General features: G+C 39.5%; 1 protein-coding gene across 3 annotated transcripts in view; it reads right to left on the reverse strand.

The window, feature by feature from the left end:
• Positions 1-1,306: 1,306 nt before the first annotated feature.
• LOC136430929 (tRNA (34-2'-O)-methyltransferase regulator WDR6-like) overlaps positions 1,307-25,446 on the reverse strand; it is a 35,946-nt gene continuing 11,806 nt past the window's right edge. The window contains exons 3-28 of one of the 3 annotated variants that reach the window (XM_066422025.1): positions 23,035-23,133; positions 21,420-21,519; positions 21,126-21,228; positions 20,788-20,894; positions 20,279-20,426; positions 19,799-19,922; positions 19,335-19,441; positions 18,803-18,865; positions 16,158-16,205; positions 12,975-13,041; positions 9,742-9,850; positions 9,178-9,326; positions 8,544-8,677; positions 8,113-8,307; positions 7,687-7,836; positions 7,431-7,508; positions 6,787-6,975; positions 6,469-6,529; positions 5,884-5,949; positions 4,969-5,632; positions 4,354-4,499; positions 3,691-4,023; positions 3,214-3,360; positions 2,839-2,936; positions 2,634-2,707; positions 1,307-2,346 (exon numbers count right to left, since the gene is read on the reverse strand). In XM_066422025.1, coding sequence (XP_066278122.1) covers positions 2,280-2,346; positions 2,634-2,707; positions 2,839-2,936; positions 3,214-3,360; positions 3,691-4,023; positions 4,354-4,499; positions 4,969-5,632; positions 5,884-5,949; positions 6,469-6,529; positions 6,787-6,975; positions 7,431-7,508; positions 7,687-7,836; positions 8,113-8,307; positions 8,544-8,677; positions 9,178-9,326; positions 9,742-9,850; positions 12,975-13,041; positions 16,158-16,205; positions 18,803-18,865; positions 19,335-19,441; positions 19,799-19,922; positions 20,279-20,426; positions 20,788-20,894; positions 21,126-21,228; positions 21,420-21,519; positions 23,035-23,133 — 3,626 coding nt within the window. In that variant the 3' untranslated portion in view covers positions 1,307-2,279. Of the gene's footprint in view, positions 2,347-2,633; positions 2,708-2,838; positions 2,937-3,213; positions 3,361-3,690; positions 4,024-4,353; positions 4,500-4,968; positions 5,633-5,883; positions 5,950-6,468; positions 6,530-6,786; positions 6,976-7,430; positions 7,509-7,686; positions 7,837-8,112; positions 8,308-8,543; positions 8,678-9,177; positions 9,327-9,741; positions 9,851-12,974; positions 13,042-16,157; positions 16,206-18,802; positions 18,866-19,334; positions 19,442-19,798; positions 19,923-20,278; positions 20,427-20,787; positions 20,895-21,125; positions 21,242-21,419; positions 21,520-23,034; positions 23,134-25,446 lie in introns of those variants that run through there. The other 2 variants (XM_066422026.1, XM_066422027.1) reach the window with 2 other exon arrangements.

A 25,446-nucleotide genomic window follows, 5' to 3' on the forward strand; every position in this document is an offset into this window, starting at 1 on the left:
TTGAATCTTGTTTTTTTGGCCCGCCTTCCCACCGTCGCTTGCCATGTTATTATGAAGAGATCCTATTCAGCGACCCCATGCAATATGGAAATATGAATCTTATGTTCATAATCAAATCAGATTTTTCACGGTAGGCATGGAATGTTTGCTTTTCGAGAGTCTCGGGGAGGGTCCTAGAACTCTATAATGAACAGTAACAGGGGGGTCAGTTATATGGCTGTTCGTAGTTCCACATACCTGTCACATAAGTATGAGCCGATTTGGCCGACGCCAATTCTTCCCATCTCTGCCTGGTTTTCTCATACCATGACTCTTAAATGTGCATGTCGCCAAGAAATACTTTCACCATTATCACATTCTTACACATGTACCATCACTCTTCATTCGTTCTGTGTGATTTTGTGTCATCTCGGTTCTATTTTTATCATAAAGGCATCGTTTTACCATGTTTTCCTTCTTTCGCCCTCCCCATGTTGATACTGCTGAAACCTTACCGATTACATAGGGGCAGTTACAGGTGAACGTACTGACTGAGCATTCAGACAGCCCCCCAAGGCTTATCTTGGCAACTTGTGATCTTCTTGGATCTTTTGCCCAACAAAATTCTAACGGCCAAATGAAAGATTTGCTTCGCGGCAAGACAAAATTTAACTTTTTTTGCCTTGGCTTCCCCTTATTGATAAAGTTGAAACATGTGCAGTTATTTAGGTCACTGAGCTGAACGATCTGTAATTATGCAACCTGAGGCTTTAAGTGTTGTGTACATAAACCCGTGTTCAGGTTCAGGTCCGGATGTAGATCTAGGGGTTCAGGTTCATGGGTTCAGGGGTTCAACCCATGGAATATGTACATGTGTGCTAAGAATATTTTTTTCCTGTTACATGTAAAATTGCATATTGGCAGATATTTAACATGTAATTTGAAAACTATATATACGGAATTATAAAACGTTACAGTCAGTTATTAACACAAAAGTTCAGTTATAAACACAAAAATAGCAATGTTTTCATATTTTTCTAGAGCAAATTTCACGATCTAAGGACTCCTTTTAAAACAAAAAGGAGTGTATAAGTGAGAGATTTTTTGTTCAAGTCCGGACTTGTTTCCAGACGTTTAGGTTTTTTTGGACTTGAACCTAAACGTTAGGTCCAGTCCGGAACAGGTCCGGGGTTTAGGTACGCACCACTACTGAGGCTCATCCCTGTCCTTGTCTTGTCTGTTTGGGGATTTCTGTGTGCTCACAGTACCAAGAAAAGGAAACAGACACATTAAAAAACAAAACAATTAAAGGCGGTTGAGACCCAAATGAATGAACGCAGGTGCAGTGGGCTGTAATCTGTCATCGTGTTTATGCTGACTCAGGGTCATATGAGGGACGATATTTGGAGCCACACACTGTTTGACACTTATTAAGTATCTGTACTGATTCTATGGTTTCTGTGAACAAACAAGCAATTGGTTTACTGAAAGAGTGACTCACAAGAATTAAGCTATTTCAATAAGTGCCTTGCGTGTCTATACAGCAAAAGAAATGTACATGTAAAATTCATGGAGTCAACCTTTGCATGATGCAGGCCAGGATTTAAACTCTCGAGTCTTTCCAGAAGGATCACTAACCTTTGGATCACACAGACATGTATACATAAAGGTGTACATTGTTACCATTCAAATTACTTTGACAAGTTGATTCTATGACTGTTCAGTCAAATCTAAATAGTCTTCATTTTCAATATCAGAAACTATCTATAGTTGTATACATGGTTGTTAAGCTGGATTATCTACCAAAGATTAGGCAGCCCTGATCAAGGTTCATGTAGAGCACCACATATTGTGGGAAGAGACTTTCTGCTCATAATATAAACTAAGAAACATGAACCCTCAACCTGTGGTAGAATTAATAGCAATAATGTACCTTTACAGCATAGTAGTAGACACAAAATGTATATTTATTCACAGAGTGTGACTGGTACAGTATCATCTACCTTTCCACCTGTTTAATTTGTAATTCAATAATTATTATTTTTTTTACTTCCATAACATTATCTGTTGATGCTTTAATACAGCCCTTTTGGTCAGCATATAAAACTATTAGAGGGCAGTGATTATTCCATGTATAAGGGTTACAAATATTACTCTATTGGGAAGAAGAAAATTAGATTTTTTTAATCACAAAGTTTGGAATGTTTTAAAAGAGTAAAGTAAAAAAAAATCAGAAACGTTTGATATTGATGATGAAGGTACAATTTTGTTAAAAGTCTACTGGTCCTGAATTGTTGAGATCACAGATGAGCAGGGCTGAGAACCTGGATGCCGTGTCCACACACAGCAATGTACTGCTGTCCACATCTGTGGAGAGAAATGAACTATCAACATCAAAAATTTTGCAGGTGACCACAAAACATTGTCTTAGTGTCAAGTTAAAGGCTGAAATGATTCTTTAGTGATGTGCTTAACACATGTTCATCATCTTGGACAGCACAACTTATGTTTCATTTTTTTATGTATTAGCTTGGTTTTGACATCCATAAGGTGCAATACAACAACACAAAAGATAAACAGCTATTAATGGCACATACAAGACGGATACACAAAATGTACATACATGTATAATGGTGATATATCATTTTACATACTCATCATTCCAACACTCCAGTCCAGCAATGTCAGCTATGTGGCTAAACTTCCCATACAGGAAAGACAGGTGACACTGAAACAAACACAAATTTTAAGTATTTCTACATAGAATGCATGAAGAGGCAATAGCAAGAATGTTAAAAAAATTTGGCTTCATTGGAAGAACCAAGGATTGTTTACTAGAAGCAATTTTAGTTACAGTACCTGTATTGTAGACTTTAGAATCAGTTGGTACTTCCACATGTTCACCCTTTGATCCACAGAGGTTGTTAAAATGGACTGACCATCTACAATGTGCACACCTGCAGAGACAGAAAAATGTCAACATTGCACAATGCCATTCCTACTGATCATATGAACATGTATAAGACTTAGAGATGGGTGAGGAAGATGAAACCAATATATATTAAGACATCAAGACATGTTTAATCAAATTTGTTGAAAGACAACAAAAGCTTCAAATAAAAACAGTCATTCACTAAGTAACATTTTCATACCTCCTCCCCTTATGATTCTTCTTCGTCCGTTGAAAATTTTAATACACCAACACCACACAACAGTTCAAGTACAAGCACACACCTGTTATGGTGGCTGCATGGGCCGATTGGGCGGAGCTGGTTGCCGTGGCAACGATGACAGGCTTGTTTGGGGTGTCTTCTCGGACAGCCAGGACTGTTATCTGCAGACTGTTGTCATCCCCTCCACTGGCAAGCAGGTAATGGTGACCTGTACATGAGGTCATGTGAATTACATTGTAGGCCTGGCTAGTATGTTACCATTTATTTCATTATTCAAAAGACAAACCTACATGCGAAGGGAATGATCCGTGCCTCCCTGAATGATGGATGAGGAAGATGAAAGCATTATAAGACAATGTAAGATTGTAACGAAAGTTTATCTGAAATTCTAAGCCCTCATTAGTAATACAATATTCAAATGTTGAGTGTATTGAAATGATTGTGCGATGACCTTGTTGTGAAAAAAAAAGAATTACAGAGTGACTGAAAAAGGTCAGCAATGCTAGACCGTTTAATTTGAATGAAGGGTTGTACTCACTATCTACCCTCTGTATGCTGATGGCATTCACTCCTGACTGATGCTTCTTGAGTAATGCATCAGGAGACTCCATCTTCATTTTGGGAGTCTTCCTGAGGCAACCTGACTTCAATTGAACCTTAGGAACAGGTGAGTTCACATCCTGCATGTCTTTTGTTGTTGAAGTATTCATGCCACCTTGGCATTTTGTACTTCCCGTTGATAAAGTGTGTGGTACTTTAACACCTGCTTCTACTGTATCTTGCTCTGTGATGTCATGGTGGTTAGACTGATGTACAGAAGACAGGAAAGCTGACAAAATAGGTGTTACATTCCACACTGCAATCTGTCCATCTGATAGAAAATACAACAAAAAGGTACATTTAATGTCACATACATATACCATGGTTAAAGTAAACTAATTGTGAATTTTACACAATATACCTGAATTTGTTACACATGCTTACCACTTTATTTAGAGCCCATCATCAAAACCTAATTAAGCAAAAAAGAGGACTTGTTGTAAAATACTATCAATTAGAATACTTCATATACTATCTATAGGTAACATTTTGTTCACATGTGCCCACCACCCCCATTCACTGTAGAGCAAAATTGTGTTTACATGACATTGCTAGTCCCTGACACATACAGTGTAATGTATTTAACAAAAAAGTCCCTGACCTGTGGCCCCTGACATGACATATGTGTGAATGCTTCCATCTGTTGTTGTAGTGAAGAAGTGGTCCACAGAGAGGACACAGTGGTGGTGGAAGTCACTGACACAGAAGAGCTGGATGGTTCTTTCACTATCATCATACACAAATAATCTGGAAGAAGGAAATATAATTGTAAACATTTGCAAGGAGTTTCATTCTGCTAGTAAATGTTGCTTGTTTGCAGGTCTACAGTAGAATGTAACATCAGAATATTGTCTTGTCTAGTTGTTCAGTATCATTATAATGATAGTGATGGTAGTCCATTTACTTATAAAGAGCATACATTGTAGTAGAGAGAGAATACACCAACAAAGGCAACTGTTTTACAGCATTTTGATATCTCATGATACCATTTCGAAACACTTGAATAGAGCCTGGACAAACAGCAAACATGTCATGTGCTTCCCACCAGACTCTATTCCACGTATTTGCTTACATTGGAGCCAACATGTCACACTTTGCATAAAATATTCAAACTACAAAAATAAATGAGCAACAATGACAAGACAGTTCTCAACATCATTGTATATGACAATGAGTATATCAGAAAATCAGCTGTATAGCAATTGCGTTCTCTCACCTTAGGAAGCCGTCTGAGCAGGCAGCTGCCACAAAGAACAGGTGAGCAGAATGTGGATCCACCTGTCTCCCCTGCCATGATGTCAGCGCCATGTATCTCATCTCTACTTCTTCTTCTTCCTCAAGCTGAGCTGCACCAGATTTCTTCTTCCTCCTCCTCCTCTCTACAAGATTGTGGCATGCAAGATACTCAATGTGGCATTCTACAGCAGGAGGTATATGAGAGGTGGTTGCTTCAGTATCAGGAACATCACAGTGACCAGTGCTTTCCTCCTGTAATGTCCCGTTGTTTCCTGAACCAGATGTGTCTGATGGAATGTCCACACTTCTGTACCCTTGTGGCTCTTTTGTCTCTTTGACAGAAACATCTACTTTGGGAAGGTGTCTAACCTGCTGTGTGATGTTCTCCATGTTCTGATGTGTGCATGTATCTTTCTCAGAGCATGATTTTCCTTTGTGTACACCACCTGAGTCACAATGACTGGACACAGACACCCTGTAACACTTGAGCTGTGCCCTGCCCCCACCACTAAAGAGTAGTTTGAGTGAGCTGGCACACTGACTGGATCCTGAGGTGGCGAGTTGTGGACAGACTGTGAGACATCGAACACTTGAAATGTGGTCCTGAATGGTGTCTAATACCACCAGGTCAGATACTGGTTTATCTGTATTCCAGTAAAGGAAACACACACCATGTATTAATTTTGATATCCATATGACAACCTTATTCTACAGTATGGTAGTAGCTTATCAATGAAATATTTTGTTAATATAATGCATGATCACACATTTTGCCATGGCTTAAAATTGTTTTAACATTCGTATGTCATTTAAGACTTATGATTTATATTTTAGAATGGCAGCTTTCTCTCAGTTGATGAATCTAGGACATTCCATGCATAAACAAAAAGGATACGCTTTAGTGCAACAATGTTGATGGTTGTATCTTCACTCGATGTGGCACAAATGGCATAAGGAGCACCTGAAAAAGAATTTTAAAGTATGATCTACTGTAAATCCTGAAATGTTTGTGTTGGTTTTATGTCCACAGTTTTTGCAGTAGCCTGACTCTACAACAAAAACATCACTTCGTGAAATCACAGCATTCCTCGCTCTGAAGGACAGTTCTCCCGATGATATTGCAAATCGGAATGCATACACTAGCACACACACAGACACACACACACACACACACACACACAAAGACAGACAAACAAAAATACTGACACTCACACACAGAAAAAGACACATGCAAAGACACTGATTGGGTTCTTTGATGTAGAACTAGCTACTATCAATAATGCCAAAACGTGCAAAACTAAAAGTCATGCCATTCGGGATTAGCCTGAGTGTCATCCTGTTTCAGTTGAAACAGGATGACACTCAGGCTAATTCGGGATTGCCTGTGTGGAAAAAACAAGATTATACATCGCTCAAAGGACAGGTTACAATTATCATCCTGGCAAGTAGACAATCATGGCAAGTGATAAGGATCACTTACCTTCATTGTTTGCCCAGCCAAGGAACTTTAAGCAGGTAATTTCTCGGCCATGTAAGCTGTCCTGTGGTGGAATTAGAGGAAATCAGGAATACTTTGTCATCAAATTCTTTCTCTTCAAAGAACATTTCTTCTCAATCTTAATGATGATGAAAATTGGAAGAATTCCTTCTAAGCAAAACTACAACTTAAGTTTGCAGGAAATTAGTTAACATTAACATAACTTGTACATGCAAATGAAATGTTCCTAGTTTTTAGATTGAACTGGAAAAAGATGACAATTTCTACAATAACTTTTGAATTACAAAATTCAACACTAACCTTCAGAATGAGTCTTTTGCTACTTGAAATGGAGGGCCCCTTTGTGAGCTGAACGGCTCGAGCCTTGATGTAGGCAAACAGCGCCCCCTGGCTGGTGCTGGGGAGAATGCCCCATGCTCTGTGCCCTCCCCCACACTGTACCTGCAGAAGGGGCTCATTGGCTGACAGACTCCACACCACAAAATTGGACTGTAAAAAAGGGCAAGGACTTTACACCAATGACACGGTATGCAATAATGGAATGGGGGTTCAGTGTATGGGGAGCAGGAACATGATAGCTTCAGTCAAGAATGTTCGTATTACATTGCTTCACATAAAGTGAAGTTCAAGACAAAAACAGTACAAAGTGGACATAGTGCTGCCCTGCACATGTATGTTTAGCATGTAATTTAAACTTGATATTCTTTCTGAAATGGTTTATCAAAAAATAAAGCTAGTACCATGCACATAACTACACATTCAACAGGTAAAGAAAAAGCACCTCCATTTCAAATTCATTTTTTATCATTCTTAAGCAGTGACATGTGAAAGAGTAGACACGCTTCAGGTGAGTCTAGAACTGTTAGAGGAAAGAAATAATTAAGTAAATGTACGTGTATGTACTTTTCAAAACATAGGAAACAGTTTAAAGTAAAATATCTTACAGTGTGGAATCCCAGGGCAAGCATCTCTCCATCTTCAGAGAAGGTCAGCTTTTCTAACCAATCAAAGCCCTTGTATATCTGATCATGATAAAAAAAGGAACTTTAAGGCACATTTTCATCAGGTCAACTTCACCTTACGTAATCATTGGTGCTAAGCAATAATCCTATTAAAAATTGTGAGTTAGTTAATGCTGACACTTTGACAGATTAATTCCTAACTGCAGACAAAGTAAGAAATGGCAAGAGAACTGCTGACTCTGTTGTTCTTGAGAAGTTGGAGTCCTGTTGCCCCCAGTTGAAACTGTCTGTAGTGCCCATCTCTGCCTGTACTGTACACATAGCTTCTGTGCATCTGCAGGGAGGTCACCCCCGTCTTCCCATGGATACCAATCAAACTCTGAAGGGGCTGAAAAAAACGAAAATGCAGAGTTTAAATGTAGCTCCATGAGTCAAACTGGTTGCCACAATAAACAACTTGCACCTTTTCATGTAAGAATCAAATATGATCATCAGTGACTTAGTCAGGAGTACAAAATGACTTGCAAATTCTAGATCTCTGGGTCAAAAGACAAGGGAGGTACCACATGAGCAAGTAGTCACTGAGTAGCGAGTTTAAACTGAGTATTTGTGTTAACCATTTTGAGGCTACAGTTTTATTGGTCAGTGCTTATTGTGTCCTGACCTGAGTAGTCCCATCTCTGTCCTGTTTCCTGTAGCAATGCAGCGACCCCCTCCTGTCCCCACACACAAGTGTGCTGTCCTTCTGTGACAGCAGTGCACAGGTTAGCCAGCGCTGTCTGCTGTACGGCAGCTGAAAGGTGGCTGTTTTCTGGACAGTAATAGCTGCCTCTGCTGCAGTATGAGTGGTCCACCAGATCTGTGAAGGACATCACTGTTTGTTAGATAAAAGAAATGAAGAAAAAATGTTTTATTGTTGAACAGTATTCATTTGTATTACCAATACTAACCATTTTTATTTTTTAAAAAAACAGCAATCATGCATTAACAGAAAGTCACCACATACATGTAATGTGAGATGTTCTGTTCTGTATGTGTAAGCTGTAACAAATGAGGCCATAATGAATAACACAAATATCAATACACTGTACTCACCACCTCCCCTTCCGGCCCACATGATAATAGATGACCAAGTGAAGAGACAGTACTGTCTGCATTCTGTCCCATCCATGTTAAGCTTAGTACCTTCCCATCATACACTGCACTTTCCCAGCATGCATTAGGTGCACCTGTCAAACAGAAAGACAGAAACATTAAAAGGACTTTGAGGTTTCAGCTTAAAAAAAGAATGTATCAATTCTAAATGTTAGGAAGAGAAAGCCTTAAATTTTTGCTTTGGCAGTTTTCATAAGAGGTCTTGAATGTATGCAAACTGTCAAAGCATGCATTTTAGAAAATCTCCATAAACTGCATTACATATATATTCAAATGGCTACAAAGGATATCTGCATTGCCAATGCATATATCCTTTGTAGCCTGGGTGCCATCCAATTTAGTTCATCGGGATCCCAGATTTTTTACCTAAAAAGATTAGTTAGCGGGGAGTATGGGAGCCGTGCAAAATCAACTAGGATGGCCCACATGTCCCTTCTGTTTGATCAATATGAACTTAAAGTAACTATGTGCATTCAAAATGTATATCCTTTGATTGTACATTCTGAAAAAGGAATACAAAATTTCAAAGTTTTGCAGAATGTGACCACCATGTTTAATCAATACTAGCCCTTACTTATGAGGAAGACTTTAATTGTCCCTGCTAAGCTGCCCATTGCCACCATTCCCCCAGCAGAAACCTCCAGTAGGCTGTAGGATCTGTAGATGGGATCCTGCAGTACTAAGCTCCATTGACAGGTGGCAGTGTTGTAGCTGTATAGTGATCTTTACATAAAAAGGTGGCATAAAGTTGAGTGGTCTGCAACTTCAGCTTGTCTGCCTGTTTTTTTTAATAAAGATAAAGTTGAGAATGATATACAAATGTGTGTCCATCTTGTTTATGGGCTACCAGAGCAAACTGTTTTTTCTAACTTGTTACCTTTAGATTTACCATTGTGACTTGATTAAAGTGGTTTTCAGACTAATAAGATAAAGCAAGTGTGCTGAACAAAGCAGCTGCCTTAATCTTCGAATGCCACAAGACACATTCAATTTCATCATCATCACAGTCATTTTCATACATGACAGACAACAGCATCATTTGATATCTTAAAGCGGTTTCAAGTAGTATCATTAGTTTTTTAATGACAAGTTACCAGGCTAATTCCATACACTTGACTGGAAAATGAGGCTTCCTTACCCTTGGTCTGTTACCACAAGGAACAAATGGTCCAGACAAGATGCAAGGGATCTTGGGAAGTCATCCAAAGACAGTGGCAAGTTCAGGGTGGAAGATGTCCTAACTGCTTCTACAGAAAGAAAATTCAATTGATTGGAGATACATTGAGAACATTGTTTTAGATAGATCTTTTTTCCATTTGTATATAACTATTTACAGATTATGTTCCTTTAAAACATCTGCATGATATCACAAACAATGGCAGTGGACACGAATCACTAAGTAATAGAAGAATCAGTAAAGCCCAGGTTACAAAACATGGTTCCCGACCACCAGCCAACCATTAGGCAGGGTAGAGCCGTCTGACCAGCCAAATTTGACTCACAAACACACCCAGACCACTAATGACTTATTCCCAACCACCAACACCAGTCAACCCATTTCAGACCTCCCGTCCACTGCCAAATGTTGCCACCATTCCCCAACAGAAACCTCCAGTAAAAGGCTGTAGGATCTGTAGATGGGATCCTGCAGTACCACGTTCCATTGACAGGTGGCAGTGTTGTAGCTGTATACATGTAGTGATCTTTACATAAAAAGGTGGCATAAAGTTGAGTGGTCCGCAACATCAGCTTGTCTGGCTGGTGCTCCACTATGTATTGTCTTGTTGCAATTTTTGATAAAGATAAAGTTGAGATATACAAATGTGTGTTCACCAGGCCAACCATGCCGAACGCAAGCTGACCACAGCGGACCTAGCACCCAACCCACTTCTGATTGCAAGCATCGTAGGGGGGAGGGGAGGTCGTCAAGCAATGTTGGGCAGTGTGGAAGGCCAGCTATCTTCACAAGTTTCTACTCAGCCTATCATGCAGATATAGTAGTTAGCCATAGTAGCAGCATATGGAAAATAATCTGAAATCGGTTTTAATGTATGATTGACTGCTTTTAGCAATTCTCTTTCTTCACTATAAGTAGGGCAATACATTACAAAATTAAATTCATCTTCAACAGAGTTGGGACACAGCCTTTGGGTGGCTGGTGTGTTGCAGTCATGGCAATTTCTAGGCAATGAGGCCATGGACTTATTCCTAATTTAGCAAAAAGATTGCTTTTTGTAGAAAAAAAGGTTATTTTGCTGTGAGGTATTTTTCTTTTGAAAAAATGTTTCTTGATCTTGGAATAGGCTCAGTAAATGTATTGAAATTTGCAGTGGTTTAATGTTTGTAGTTTTTGCAGTGACCTCTTCACCACAAATTTAAAACAACCGTGAAAATGCTTGTTTTCTACCCACCTACCACCTTGTCTCAACCGTGAACTAAAAAATATTGCCAACACTCGATTTTCTTCCGCTAAATTAAATCACTGAGTCCATGATGCAGTTACACTATTTAAGTAACAAGTATGCGCTTCTTCAATATGAAATTCATTTAATCTTGTAGCCAAAACAGATCCTGTGGCAAAACACTGATGCTATACATGTTTTATTTCTTCTTTAGTCCTGTTGATACAAAAATATTGCAAATCTAAAGGACCACCCAAAGCATTGAGACTGGCGGCATTTTTGTGGCGACGTAAGTGCATTTTGCAAGAATACTCCTCAAAATTATCTTGCCACTAATTACCTTTATAAAGTAGCTGGGTTTTTTTTCTTGGGTTGAAGAGAGAGCTAAAGATTAAGCTTGTCAAAGCACAAAAATGACAACAAAACGGTCATTAAGTTCCACACAGCTACGTTGCAAAAAATGCTTTGGATTCTGAATACCTTAGTCTGTCAACTTTGTATTTCTGGTAGTATTATTGATTTGATTTGATTTGATTCATTCGACTGTAAAAAAGTACAGCCAGGGCTACCAAACTAGCCGAAGGTATTATTGATGCTGTATGATGTATCCCTAAATACCCTGTTTTTAAAAATCCTGGTTTTATGTTACTCTGTGGATTTAGGTGAAGTAGTGTTACTCGTTGGATTTAGGTGAAGAAGTGTTACATTCAGAAGTAAATCTTGAGCCAGAATAGTCAGGCTCTGTAAGCCACAAAGCTTACAACTGAATTGGCCTTTAACACATCGAAGCTTTGAAGTTTTGAGCCGGTGATACTAGCAGGCCTGTACCTTTGGTGTTAAAGACTTGTTAAAGGTCATCACACAACAAATGAAAGCCTCTAGCTTGCTTTCTTTGAGATAAAAGGCACAAACTAATACCTCACAAGGTAACTGGAAAATACAGGGCACAACTGATTTCTATGCTGCACTAGCTGGACTACATGAAATTTGGAATAAATGTTTTCACATACATTTGGTGGTTTTAAGTTCGCGGTTGAGACAGTAGTAGACAAGGAGGTAGGCGGGCAAAAAAATTTCTGTTGGTTTTAAGTTTGCAGCGAAGAGCTTACTGCAGAAACAGCCACCGTGAACATTTCTGCATCTATTACTACAAAGTCAGACCAGTCAGAAATAGATCTTTTCCAATTTGACCCCCTATGCAAGGATAGGCTCTTCCAGGTTTCCACATTCATATTGGACCATTAAAAAAAACACCTCCACAAAAAAAAGGACTTTTCATTATCACCCAAGTTCAAAATTGACTTTTAAAAATGTCCCCCAGATACAAGAATGGACTCTACACCAACAAGTATCATGCAAATTTCAGAATGTAAACAATAGAATTCTGGTCAATATTCACTTCTGCGGAAAAATTTCTACAATCTGAGAGTCTAGAAAATGTTGCATTACGCAGAGGACAGTTCTTCAGGACCAACTCAAGTTGTGCAAGTTTCACAAATGTTTGCTGGACGTACCGAAAATTTTCGGGACCGAGAAAAAGCGGCCAGGTGGTTGTCTGGATAGGTTTGACTACAGTAATTCCGGGGCACAGGAGGCCAAAATATAAAGTTTTGGCCTGAAAATGGCCAGAAAACCTCAATGAAATAATTTTGAAGGTCTATATATATTAAGAAAAATAAAGAAAAAAAACCTCTCGGGGTATGTGCCCACTTCACCTGTATGCGAAATTTCGGGTCATTTTCAGGCCCAGGAACGACTGAGATGAATCCCTTTGAAATATTTGATATTAGGAGGAGGAGAAGAAGAAGAAGATGACCAATTGATCATGATTACCTGTGGTATGGATGAAATATAATAAATGTGTAGAATCTGATATACCATGTATCTGATGTATCTGCAGATATATACAATGCACAGTGTCACATATATACAGTCATGTATACCCCCAACCCTAAAGTCTTATACATACCTGATTGACATGTTACTGAGCCAGGAAGCTCCCACAGTCGGATGCTGGTGTCCCCTCCTCCTGTCGCCTGTTCAGGAACATGGATGATGAGAATTACTACCAACGACATTTACTCAACAATTGTGTTCTTTTCATCTGACACAATTGTCAACAATAGTAAAAATAATTTAAAAAATGAAGTGAGAATTATAGTAAATTAAAGATATCTGTTCAGTAAATTCACATGTCAGATTGTCTGAAATTCTAATATCATGAAGCAAAATATAGTGGCAACTTTGATTTTAATGTGTAATGTGTGTAAACAAAAGAATGTGATAGGTTTTTACTTCGGTCCATACCGGTATATGCATGTTCATGTACACAGAGCAGCAGTTCTGTCAAACAGCCCCGTTACTACATGTCTGCATGAGTGTCATGTCTTATAATGTAATCGATCTGATCAAATCAAACTGATGGACTTGGTCTAAATACTTCTCAAAACCACCTGTTACTACTGCTAATGCTTGCAATATGAAAATGACAATTGATGGAAATATTAATGCCTTGAAGAATGGCATTAGTTCTTATATGGAAAATTTCACAAATTTTTCTTCACATGTCATCCCATCATACCTGTGAAACATATTTGGCATTTCTTTCTTCAACAGTTTTTAAAACAGGTGAGTTTCTTGTTTCAGCAATCTACAGCCTAGGGGGACAGGAAACATTTGAGAAGCAGGATCTCCTGTTCGGCTTAACCTTCAGATCATTTTTAATCATTTCCGTCACTTTCATCTAGCCAAGCACCTGGTGTAACAGGCACAATGATGAAGTAATAAGAAAGTCTCCAATTACGCAACTAAATGGATGTGCTGCCAGGCAATACTTCTTAATTGGTTGCAGGGAGTTGTTACCTGTCACTTGCCTGAAGCCTGATGCTTTTTTTAATTGCTGTCATCTGCTGTGGCATGGTGTCATTTACACACACACTGCATGTTTCAAGATAAGCCCTGCTAGACTTCCTAATATCTCCCAAGTTTCTGGGGGACCTATTTTCAAATGTTAACTATGAGTTTCATCAAAGTCAATTTTTGGCCCAAAGCAAGTGGAAAATGAAGTTACCAAGACAACAGCTATACAAACAAGACTCAAGTATCCAGAAACACACACAAGAATAACTAATGGCCGTTTTTCGAAGATTTCTTAACATTGTCCAAGTTGAAGTTTGTCCAGCAGTTGATTGCGATATAATATGCTGCACTCGGGGTTATCAGATTACTGTTGTATAATCAAGCATGTCACCGTGGTGCAAGCGGTAACGAAATCAAATTCCGTGGATCCTAGTGAAAGGATTCCAGTCCTGGTGAACCTGAACCCTGCTATGATGACTTCGAATGGATTCAGGCTACACGGAAGCTTTCCTTGACCAGAAGTTTATTCGTAAGCCAGGAATGTACAAGAAAGCTCACGTGAATGGGGCCATAGATGTAGACAACTTCTCCCACTCTGCGGCTAAGTTCAATGTCCTAGTACAATCATGTAGTTCCAGTTTTCGATGATCTCAAGTTCTAAGGAGCTCACTTCCCTCAGCTTATGCTCCCGTTTCTCGGAGCGGTCCTAGATAAATCAGCTGTGGAAGTCTCCTCAAAAATATCTCTCCGAAAACTTCCCTGTTTGAGAGAAGTTTCTCTCTTTTATCTTCTAGATTTTGGGAGTGGCCTTGGTCCAAATAAGGCTAAACGACGCCAAATCCTCAACCCTGATTGGAACGAAATATGTAAATTTGAATTAATAACTTGTCAAAAACTCCGGAACTCCAGTGACAATTGAATGACAGACCGTGCGATTTTACCTACTGACCAGTTTAGCTTCAAGGTCAGTTCGGCGGGGGGGTCGTGAACTTTTGCCTCGGTCAAACCAAACCTATACATCCCTCTAAGTTTCAATGGGCAATGCCTGGCCAAACTTCCTAACTGTACAGTTGAGTCTACCTGTCAGAAGTTTCTAGACTGTACCACCGCAGAGGGAGGGGAGGAGTAACAGGTGTCCTGCAACCTTACTAAGTACACTGTGCACCTTAAGAAAATGATCATCACACATTCATTCTACAACAGTTAGCAACAGAACAACTCTCCATCACTGCTACAACTTCATACAGCAATTCGGTTAATTTGGAAATGAGGAACATCCCTTAGATAGTCTAACATTGGAGTTTTCTAGCAGTTTATAATGGCAGTCTCCTATTCAGACACAACGTGGTCATTAGCAACAATTCAACTACGCCTTCCAGGCACCGATAGGGTCTAACAACAATCTTCCCTGGGGACCGAGATATTGGACGTGGGTACCGGAGGTATACGTCAATCAAACAAGATTGGGGAGCGTCGTCTGAGATTCTGGTCAAGGTACAAGAGACAAGTCATAGTAGAATAATACAAAAATAGTGGTTTAACTTAGCTAACTTAACTAATATCTTTGGCAACAAGCTTCAACATGCGGTTTGTTTACAAGTTAGTATAGATTGTCCACTAGCGGGACACCAACAACAGCGGAACTTGACCTTTGCCACGAAGTCAACGTAAGTGGCTGCAGGGTCAACCTCGTGATGGCAGCTCCTGTTCTCGGAGCAGATAGAGTTCCACTAATTACTTAGCCCTGGGAGTGGCTGGATTAGAGTCTCATCTAATACGGGCCATTACAAAGGGCCGTTTCCATAAGGATAGTGACTAATGGATATCAACTTCAGTTTATTGTCTGGTACCTGCTGGCCTGATTACACTAGGGCCCGAGTTTGGTCCTAGGGGTCAACTCCAGCTCGGACATGTTGTAAGGGATTGCATTCGTCATTGCAAATGGTGACGCAAAGCCGGCAACCCCGTGTATGAGGGAGCTTCAGGCATTAGCCTCAAGCGTCAAACCTCTGCATGTAAAAGAACCCAACAGACTTATCGAGAAGAGTAGGGGTGACCCGGTGTGCTTGGCCAAAAACGTGAGCCGTAGCGAAGCCGCATTGCACTACCACTAGCTACTTGAAAAAGCATGATATCATGCTTCACCTCAAATGAGGATGCCTTGAAACGAAAATCATCCGGGGCGTATTTCAATAAATAGCTTTAGACTAGATTCGAAAGCTACACACTCACAGTACAATAATGTCTTTGATATACAATCCCAGTATTGCTGCAAAAAGATAAAAGAACTTACCACTAGCCCTTGTTGCTCACAGACAGCCAAACTCCAGATGCTATTTCCCTATGGGCAAAGGTGTAGATATCATCAAAGGATGGATTATTATTTCTTTCCCTTTCTTTGAAAAAGTAGAACAATTTCATTTAATTGCTTGCAGACATTATTAATGAGGAAACAACAAGGTAAAGGTCGTGAAGGTGCAGATTGTTTTTTGAGACATTTTAAAAACGTTTTGGTGGGCCGGAAAAAAAATTCAACCCCTTCCGTCCCAAAAATATCAATTTCATGAGATAAAACTGATGAAAATGTATTTTTTAAGCTTAAAATGACAAATTAAATTAAATGGAGATTAAAAAATTGGATCCAAAATGAGTGGGACGGAAACAAATTTAAAGCTGGAGACAGTCCTGGTACATTACAAAATTAAATTCATTTCCAACAGCTTTTTTCCACAAGTAGGACACACGACACAGTCTCTGAGTGACTGGTATGGTGCAGTGATGGTGTTTCTCAATTTCTTGTGTGCATTGATTCTTTAAGGTTAGTAAAATGCTGTTTGTAAGACTTGAACTGATGTGAGATTTTTGTTCCTGGATCTTAAAATAGGGGATTGACAGAACTCTCATTCATCCCCAGGGCTCACAAGGAAAAACGTTTTTGCTTTTTGTGGCTCATGGGATAGACAATCCAAAAATATACAACATCTTATATAAACCTTCAAAAGGGTACAAAAATGATTATTTTTGTAGGAAGGAAATGAGTTCGTTTCATCTTGTAGCCAAGGTTATAAATTACTTAATAATATTAATAAGCCCTATACAATTCAATAATACTGTATCTAATAATATTTCCCCCCTATATTCAGGTGCCATAATAAGATTTCCCTCTTGCACTTCTTTTATATATCTGGCTACCGGTGTAATTCTTATAAACCACACCAGTAGGCATGATAGCACGGAAAGCTAATTTCCCCCCTAGCCTCCCCATCTTTGCGCTTAGCTATGGGCTGGATTTCCCAGTTGACGTCACAGGGTGGTGACCAGACCCAACCGCCAGCTTATCTTCAAATGGATATGAGTCGTAAATTTGGATAGAAGTTGGTATATTCAGCATGGTTCAGTAAGCTTTTGGACATAACTTGTTAGAGGGCCTGCATGCCCCTTTTTCGTAAGGCGTAATCAGGCCTTTTTAGTCTTCGTAATCCGTAGGCAGCCGCCAAAAATCAACGTAATTTGTAATCGGTACATCAGCCATAACGCGTAATTGGTCGTTTTCATTCTACGTAAAACGTAGGCAGTCACCTTTTTGCAACGTAAAACGTAATGTATGAATTACTAGTAAAGCGTTGGCTGATTTCCAGCAAAGTCTCCCAGCAGAAAGTTGCCCCTCAAAAAGCAGGAAATACTTTCAAATAGCATTTCAGAGGGTAGAGATTTCAAAATTGGCCCACAACATGCCCCGGGCCCAGCTACATTTGTTGCGCCTGGCCGGGACGAAAAATATTGTTCTTAGGACGTCGCCCCCCAAATATCAAGCTGAAACCATTGTGTATTTGTCAATCATAGAGATGCTATAAAACAGCTTAGACTAGATATACAGCCAAATATGTCCCTCAAAGTGCACGAAATAGCGTTTCAGAGGGTAAAGATTTCAAATTTTTCTCGGAGTGTGCGCGCCCAGGATTGTGCCTGCGGCGAAACATATGTGTCGGGAGGGGGAAAAAATCTAGCTGAAACCCTTGTGTACTTTTTTAACTAGGAGACAGCAAAATTTGCCCCTCAAAATTCAGGAGATGGCGTTCGAGCAGTCAAAAATTTCGCAATTTTCCCAGGTAACCATTTCACCGGAACCACCTATAGCCGACGTCGCCGCGCCTCCAACGAAATATATGTCGGGGGGCTTCGCGCTCCATGAAACCCTTGGTCATTTTACTTAGTCTACCAGCAAAATTTGGCACTCAGAATTAAGGGCACAGCGTTTTAGAGGGTCAAGATTTCAGAATATTCCCTGGGGAGCATGTCTCCGGACGTCTCCGGCGCTCGACGTGGTCAACATACGGTCAGCAATATTTCCCCCCTCCCCTCCCAAACGAAATTTCCTGCCGCCGTCACAGCCACTCAATATAAGTTATACCGTTTAGCGTGGTTATAACCAGATTCATCGTCACCCCCAATCAACATGAAATCAATAGTTTTGAAGCAGAACATGCTGGATTGTTTAAAATTGTTATGGTCGGTTGGGAGGCCTCATGATTTAATGTAATTCGTAATCAGCTCTCAGAATTTAACGTAATTCGTAATCGGCGGCGAAACTTTTTTGTAATTCGTAATCACTACCCCCCCATGCAGGCCCTCTTGTTAGTTTCCTTTCAGAAGCAAATCTTCAGCTCCTGTTTGTAGGCAGTTTGCAGCTTGTTTTTCAGTTGTTGTTTTTTTCAATCAAGCGTATACCCAGTAGAAATTAGCAGCAGTCTTCCCGGTACCAAAGTACCTGCTCTGAAGCACCATAGAGAGTCCATACATACATGTACATGTCATCTATCCGAAATCAAGATTTTTACTTTGTATTTGTTTGTAATAAATCTGAATGCAGACCATGCATGTTGTTAAAAAGTAAATTGTAGCATTGACTGCATAGTAAACATTCAAGGCTCAGTTTACCTTGTGTCCTCTGAATGTCTTGGCTATTTCTCCCTGCATGTTCCACACAATGCACTGCGCATCCTGGAAGTATATACTCTATGAATAAGTACAGTCTAAGGTCTGAATCTTTAATAACCAATCTACTAATCATATGATAAAAATATAGCACCTGGATACATGTATAAGCCAAGATAGACATACAAGCAAAAACACACAATGCACATATAACCTATATATGGTGTGTTCATGCTCCAAAAGCTGCTGAGAATAATCATTGGCAAGAACAAAATAGTTAACATGAATGATTGTGATTTAGTAAGATAGACAACTTCCTCCCTTCCTACAATAGATTCATCATTCTTTTAATTCTAAATGTTAATTCTTTACAATTAAAAGCAAGCATGTAACTGTTGCACGTAACTTTTCAGTCAGTCAGTACTACATGTACATATAAATGTTACAGGTACATTTGTGTGACTGAATAACTGTAATGGACTGGTAACGTTAGTAGTTAATGAAAGTTCATGTGTAACTAACAACAAACAAACACCTCTCCAACACTGATGATGTAATCCTGTGTTAGCTGCACATCCCAAACCCTGGAGCCGTGGCCGTACACTTCAAACACCAGCTCAAACTCACCAGCAGCAGCTACACCTGTGGGTGAAACAATAGCTTAGTAATACAAAAGAAGTAAAATTCAAACATCGTTCATCAGTCTCAATAAAATGATTCAGTATGGTCCCAACAAGGAAGCAACTAACTAGCTATAGATATATCACAATGTACTTGTGATCACGATGATATTGTCACAGATGCAAGATACACTTTTACTTATTTCTCCATCAAAATTGCTGAAGGATTGTGCAGTTCAAATTTTTATTCAAATTTGACTGTTAATGTGTTATCAATATAGTAGTCATAACCTTTGACGCTTCCATTATGTAACTTATGTAGCTTAGATCAGAACTATTCAATATGGATGTGTGTTAAGGTGTAACAAAGACAGGTGACCTTCTCCAGTGTCTAGCATCTGTTGTAGTGGCCCTGCCACCTGCCACAGCCGCACACTCCTGTCATCAGATGCCGTGCACAGCCGCCCGGTAGGTGGGTGGTAGCACACAGAAAATATCACACCCTGTTCGCAGGTACACAGAAAAGATACTTAATAGCAAAAAGGTAGTCAGTAGAAGCAACCTTTATTAAGGGATCAAAACAAGTTTCCCCAGAAACCTTTATCATTATATGACATATCAAAACTTCTTTATTGTTCAATAAAACAAGTACATGAGAATTATTACTGAATTTGGAGATGCATATTGAAAGGAAACTGGTTGAAACAAAAGCACTATTGCATGTCAAGCAACCTAATCACGTATTCAAAACCAAAGTTTGGGCATACCTGTTAATAAAAGTATAACAATATGTACAACTGTGAAGTCTTTTACATTTATAGGATACCGAGTCTTGTACTGTATGTTACACATTCTCTACCTGGTGTCCAGTTATTCTCTGCAGAACAGACACACAGTCTTGGTCTTCTTTTTGGCCACATGGCTTCCACAATACTACCTCCCTGAACACAGTACCAGCAGCAAGCATCAAGTCAGACCAGGAGCTACCAATAAAGTGGGCACAGTAGCTGGCAGGGATAGTCAAGGTCTAAATACTGAAGATAAGGTTATAAAAGGTTACAGCATTATTGTTGAATGATATGAAAACTGCAGAAGGGCAGCGGCTGCCAGAGGCTAGGCTAAGCCTAATGGAAAACAAATAAGGTGAATGTCAGCACATTTACTGGCTAAAAACTTCTTCCATTTCCTTTAGATATTTGTTTCCTATATTTCATTAATAACACCTTTTACAATGCTCTCTTGGGATTTTCTTGGGAAAGAGAACATATAATACATATAATCTAAAGCTAAATAACACAAACTTCCACATGATTGAATGACGTCTGACAAAAAGATCCTGAAACATTATCAAACAGACCAAAAGGATACAGAATACACTTCTCCTGGCAGTGGACCTCTCTGATGCTCCTCTGGGCCTCAGCATCCCACAGGACCACAGTATTGTGACCAAGGGCCAAGGCTAACTGTCTCACAGCCTAGTAAACAACAATACCTCTGTAAGAAATATTTCTTGTTGCTCAATGGATTCATGCTTAGCACTGAAACATAAGGCAGCCACATACATGTACAGTGGAAGAAACTGATTCTGAAGCACAATGCCCTGTTATCTGAACAACAGATCTACTAAGTAAAGGGACCGTTAAGACTTAGTCCTTTTATAATTTATAGTCTTTAAACGTACCAAGGGAAAAACGTGTTCTCAATACCTTTCCCTGTGTTTGGTCAGGAAGCAGCCAACAGACGTCCCAGATCCAGTCATGAACTTCACATTCTCCATGCTGATCACCTGGTGTCACAAGGATGCCTTTTCTGAAAGTTACATCTTCAACAGTCATATTCAATACTGTATAGTTCAATGCAATCAACTGTAAAAAAGTAACATTTTCTTAAATTCATTGATTTGATGTCAATGACAAATCATTCTAAAATGCATGGTTGCAGATTACACTTCAGTCAGTACGTATACGATAAAAAACAATGTCGTGAGACACATTTCTTACCGGTGTATTGCATTTTCAGTGGGTCTAATCTGGACAAGTTGCAGAGTCTTTTGTCCAAACAAAGCAACATCCCAACAGTCCACCTCAACCCCAGCTGCAGCTGCAAACATACAGTGATAAATGTTAGACTTATAGTGTACATTAACACATAAAATTAACTTTCACGCCAGGATTGAACATAATCGTCAAATCGTGCTAAAAGAAGTATTACATCTTTATGAAATGTGTCTCATCAGGTCTACCATTGAAATCTTTCACTCCAGGCTGTATTTCTTTTATCTAAAAATATGCTCCTGTGCCAATTTCTGGTGCAATCTAAAAATGCTAATGAGTATGTAGAAATCTAAAGACAGGAGTTAATTGTAATCTAGTCATAATAATTATACCATTGACATGCTTAATGTTTCCCATTGAAGACAAACTGGGTCGGTCTTTCCAAGAACTAGCCCCAAGCCTTGCCCCTGCCTTGATGCATGAGGCACTGTTCTTTTTGATGTGTAACATGAGAACACTGTTTGTCTCTGTGCACTGGCAATGTTGTATCACAATGCTGTCATTTAAACATTTAGAGATTTCTCACAACATTTCTTACAACTTTTTTTGATAATTTTGAGGCCCTTTGTATTCTCAAAGTGAATTCTTTTTTTGTTTTGCTACAGGAAAAAAAGCACATGGTCTACGGAAATAGAATACATCGTTTTGACATGTATAGTCCAGCACTTTGAAAACAGCAATGTTACAAATGTGAAGGATACTGTAGTCTAGTAAATGCAGAAATGTTCACAGTGGTTTTATGTTTGTGGGTTTTGCCGTAAGCTCTTTGCCGCGAGCTTAAGTTAAAACCACCCTGAATTTTTTTGCCCTCCTACTCCCAGTGACTCCCTTGTCTATTTGAAGCACTATGTACTAGTAATGTACAATGTGCCATTATGACTCACCTGCTATGGTGAAAACGCACGAATACTAACAAGGCGCAACTGAACATAGATCTGATCTCTAAGCATTGAATTCTTATCTATCTAAGTAGTTAAGCGTTATTTACTGACAATACTGTAACCAAAAACGTGTGACCAAGCGAAAGATATGGAAAATGGTGCCGTTTGTACGTAGGCGATGTTTGCCCAGGACATGATCTGCACATTACATGCAGTACTGTAGTATGCTGATACTGTACATGACGGTATGTACGATTGGAAGGGACCGGAGGAAATTGAATATGATCGGGACGTCTACAGCACCCCATCAAGTCACTTGAAGATGTGAGGCTGTGCATTTCACTATTTTGATTTTTGACTGGCTGTCTATAAAGGTGCCGGTGTAGCACTACTCATAATTGTTTCAAACGTGAAATTAAAACCACCGTGAACACATTGTGCCTGCTATGTACAAGATCTTGACGTTTTCTCCTGTCTTATGAATATGAGTTTGTAATTGTGGACAAGATATAAAACTGAAGTTGCAGGAAATGCCTTCCATATGTGTCTAGAAAAGGCAAAATGAAACAGCTCTGCACTTCTCAGCCCCCTCCATGCATCCTGCTCTATATCTATTCTATAGGCAGATTCCTGCAAGACATCTACATCTAAGTAGCTGTGTAGTACATAGTTCATCTCACCTGTTCTAATGCCATGTATGTTGGCATGTGTCAGCACCTGATGCACCTGCAGATGTTCTGTAGATGTGACATCATACAGGTGGAGACATGGACCCTCACCTGCACAGAACACATTCCAGAGGATACAGGATTGAAACAGACAAGGACAGAATTTTTAGTTTTGAAAAAGTTGATCCAGTGTTGAACCTTACATGACATGGTTTTATGATATTAGTATCTTCACCTTACGGAATACATGTACACGATCCTTACGAAATTCAAACAATCCACTACCATAAACATGTACTTGTAGTACTAAGAAACATTTGATCCTTTTTCAAGTATGGAATTCATATGATCAACAAATAAGAAACATGCGATCCTTATGGAATTCATACGATCCTTACTAATTTCTTGGACCAGCGCCTGGTGAACACCTAAAGACCAACTCTCTTTCTCACCCAGCTAGCTAAAGTTGGTCTGAGGCTTTTGTGTTTAGCAGGATAGGATAAGCCCTTTTAACTTAAAAAATCTTAAAGCCAAGAGATCGTAGCAAGAAATGGAAGTGCCAAGGCCGCCATATTGAATTCACCTCTCATGTCACGTGATCCAGGCGCTGATCTGAGAAATTAGTAGGAATCGTATGCATTCCGTAAGGATCGTAAAGACTATGTTTCTTAGTAGAGGATTGTACGAAATCCATACTACTACCAGTAAGGATCATACATAAAATATACAGGAATACTTGTACTTAGGCACCCACGTTCAGTGCAAAACTACATCTGTCAGCTTAAGTATGTAACAAAGTTACTAGTATACAATGTATACTAGAAAGGCAACATTTGCGAGCAAATACAGCATGTTTAGCCATACTCCTCGCCATGCAAAAAATGGACTCTCCCAAAATAACAATGGACCATTCTAAAATACTTGCACTAAAAAAATGAATCACCCAGTCCAAAATTGAGTCTTCCAGTAGCACCTCAACACAATATGGACCAGTCCACAACCATATCCACTTATTGATTAACAAATACACTTCTGCTAACAAATGGACTTTTTCATAATCATTCCAGCTCAAAATTGAAAGAAATAATTAAAGAATCCTCCCCTTGCAAGAATGGGATATTCCGTGCCATTTCCATGTAAACCAGTCGAAAAATATCCGCTGAAAATTACACTCTTGCGCATAATCAACCCAGTTCAAAATTGAAATAAAAAAGATCAACCCCACGGAAGAATGAAGTTTTCCATAGTATACATATGAAGATTTGACAGAAGAAGGAAATGACCAAAAACAACATATTTGAGTCAATTCCAAGTCACCGAGAGGGTTTTAATATAATATTTGTAATATGTTTGAACTATTTTGATTAAAAGAATGTCTAAGTCACAATAGTTCTAAAGTGTTCAAACAATTAGAATTGAAACTTATAACATGTTTGAACTTATTTCACATACGTTGGAAACATTTCGAACGTAACTACACAAAAAATCTCTTTATTTAGAACAGTTTCAAACCATCTATCCAAATGTTTCAATGTTCGAACAATTTGTAACAAAAGATTTTCACAATTGCCCCCATAAACGAAGGTGCTAAGTCCTCCTGTGTGTTTCTGCCTATTTTCGGTGGCCGCGCTAAACCACCAGCGGATTTGTTTTGACGGAGCGTCACCCGCGCGCGACGATGTACACTGTTCGGCACCGCTAATATCCGGCATTTTCCCGCTCCAAAACACTCCACAAGACCCACGTTTTTAGTGTTTTGCCTCGTGTGCAACACGATTCGATTTGCATTACTAACGGGACGAAAATGTTATGATAGAAAAAAATCACCCCGTCCCGGCGTCCGTCCCAAAAACATTAACGACATGAAAATATATTTTCTTACAGATTCAATCACGAAAATCAACAGCATGGGATTCCAAATTTTCGCAACAGCCGACCATTTATCATGGTTGAACTTCCTTCCAAGGCGTGCGATAGATAAACATTCCCGGCACATGATAGTCACTAGTACCAGACTAACCCAAGCTCATGATGATAATAGGGAGAAAGTTTGTCAGTGAAGTTTGGCCACCAGAGGGTGCATTCATTTAACGTTTACGTTACAAGCTAGTGCAAACGGGCGAATCATTGACCTTACCGGGGACTGACTCTACTGGCCTAATCATTCCTTTTTTGCCGAATTCTACGATCCATACGCCCGTACGTAGGACATGTAGGAATGCCTGGTGGACGCTACACATCACGGGAGACGCGTGTTGGTCCGAGACAGACAGCGGCGTGCTTTCGATCGCGTAGCGGCGACGCACCGCTGCGATAACGTGCGGGACCAAAACGCCTGTCCCCAGTGAGACCGTGTGTTTTGCGCGGCATGCCCCGAATCCGTCTACCATTGCTGAATGTAGCCCGATTCATAGAGGTCTATTT

This window comes from Branchiostoma lanceolatum, chromosome 3 (genome assembly GCF_035083965.1).
Source record: "Branchiostoma lanceolatum isolate klBraLanc5 chromosome 3, klBraLanc5.hap2, whole genome shotgun sequence".
Taxonomy (NCBI): Eukaryota; Metazoa; Chordata; class Leptocardii; order Amphioxiformes; family Branchiostomatidae; genus Branchiostoma; species Branchiostoma lanceolatum.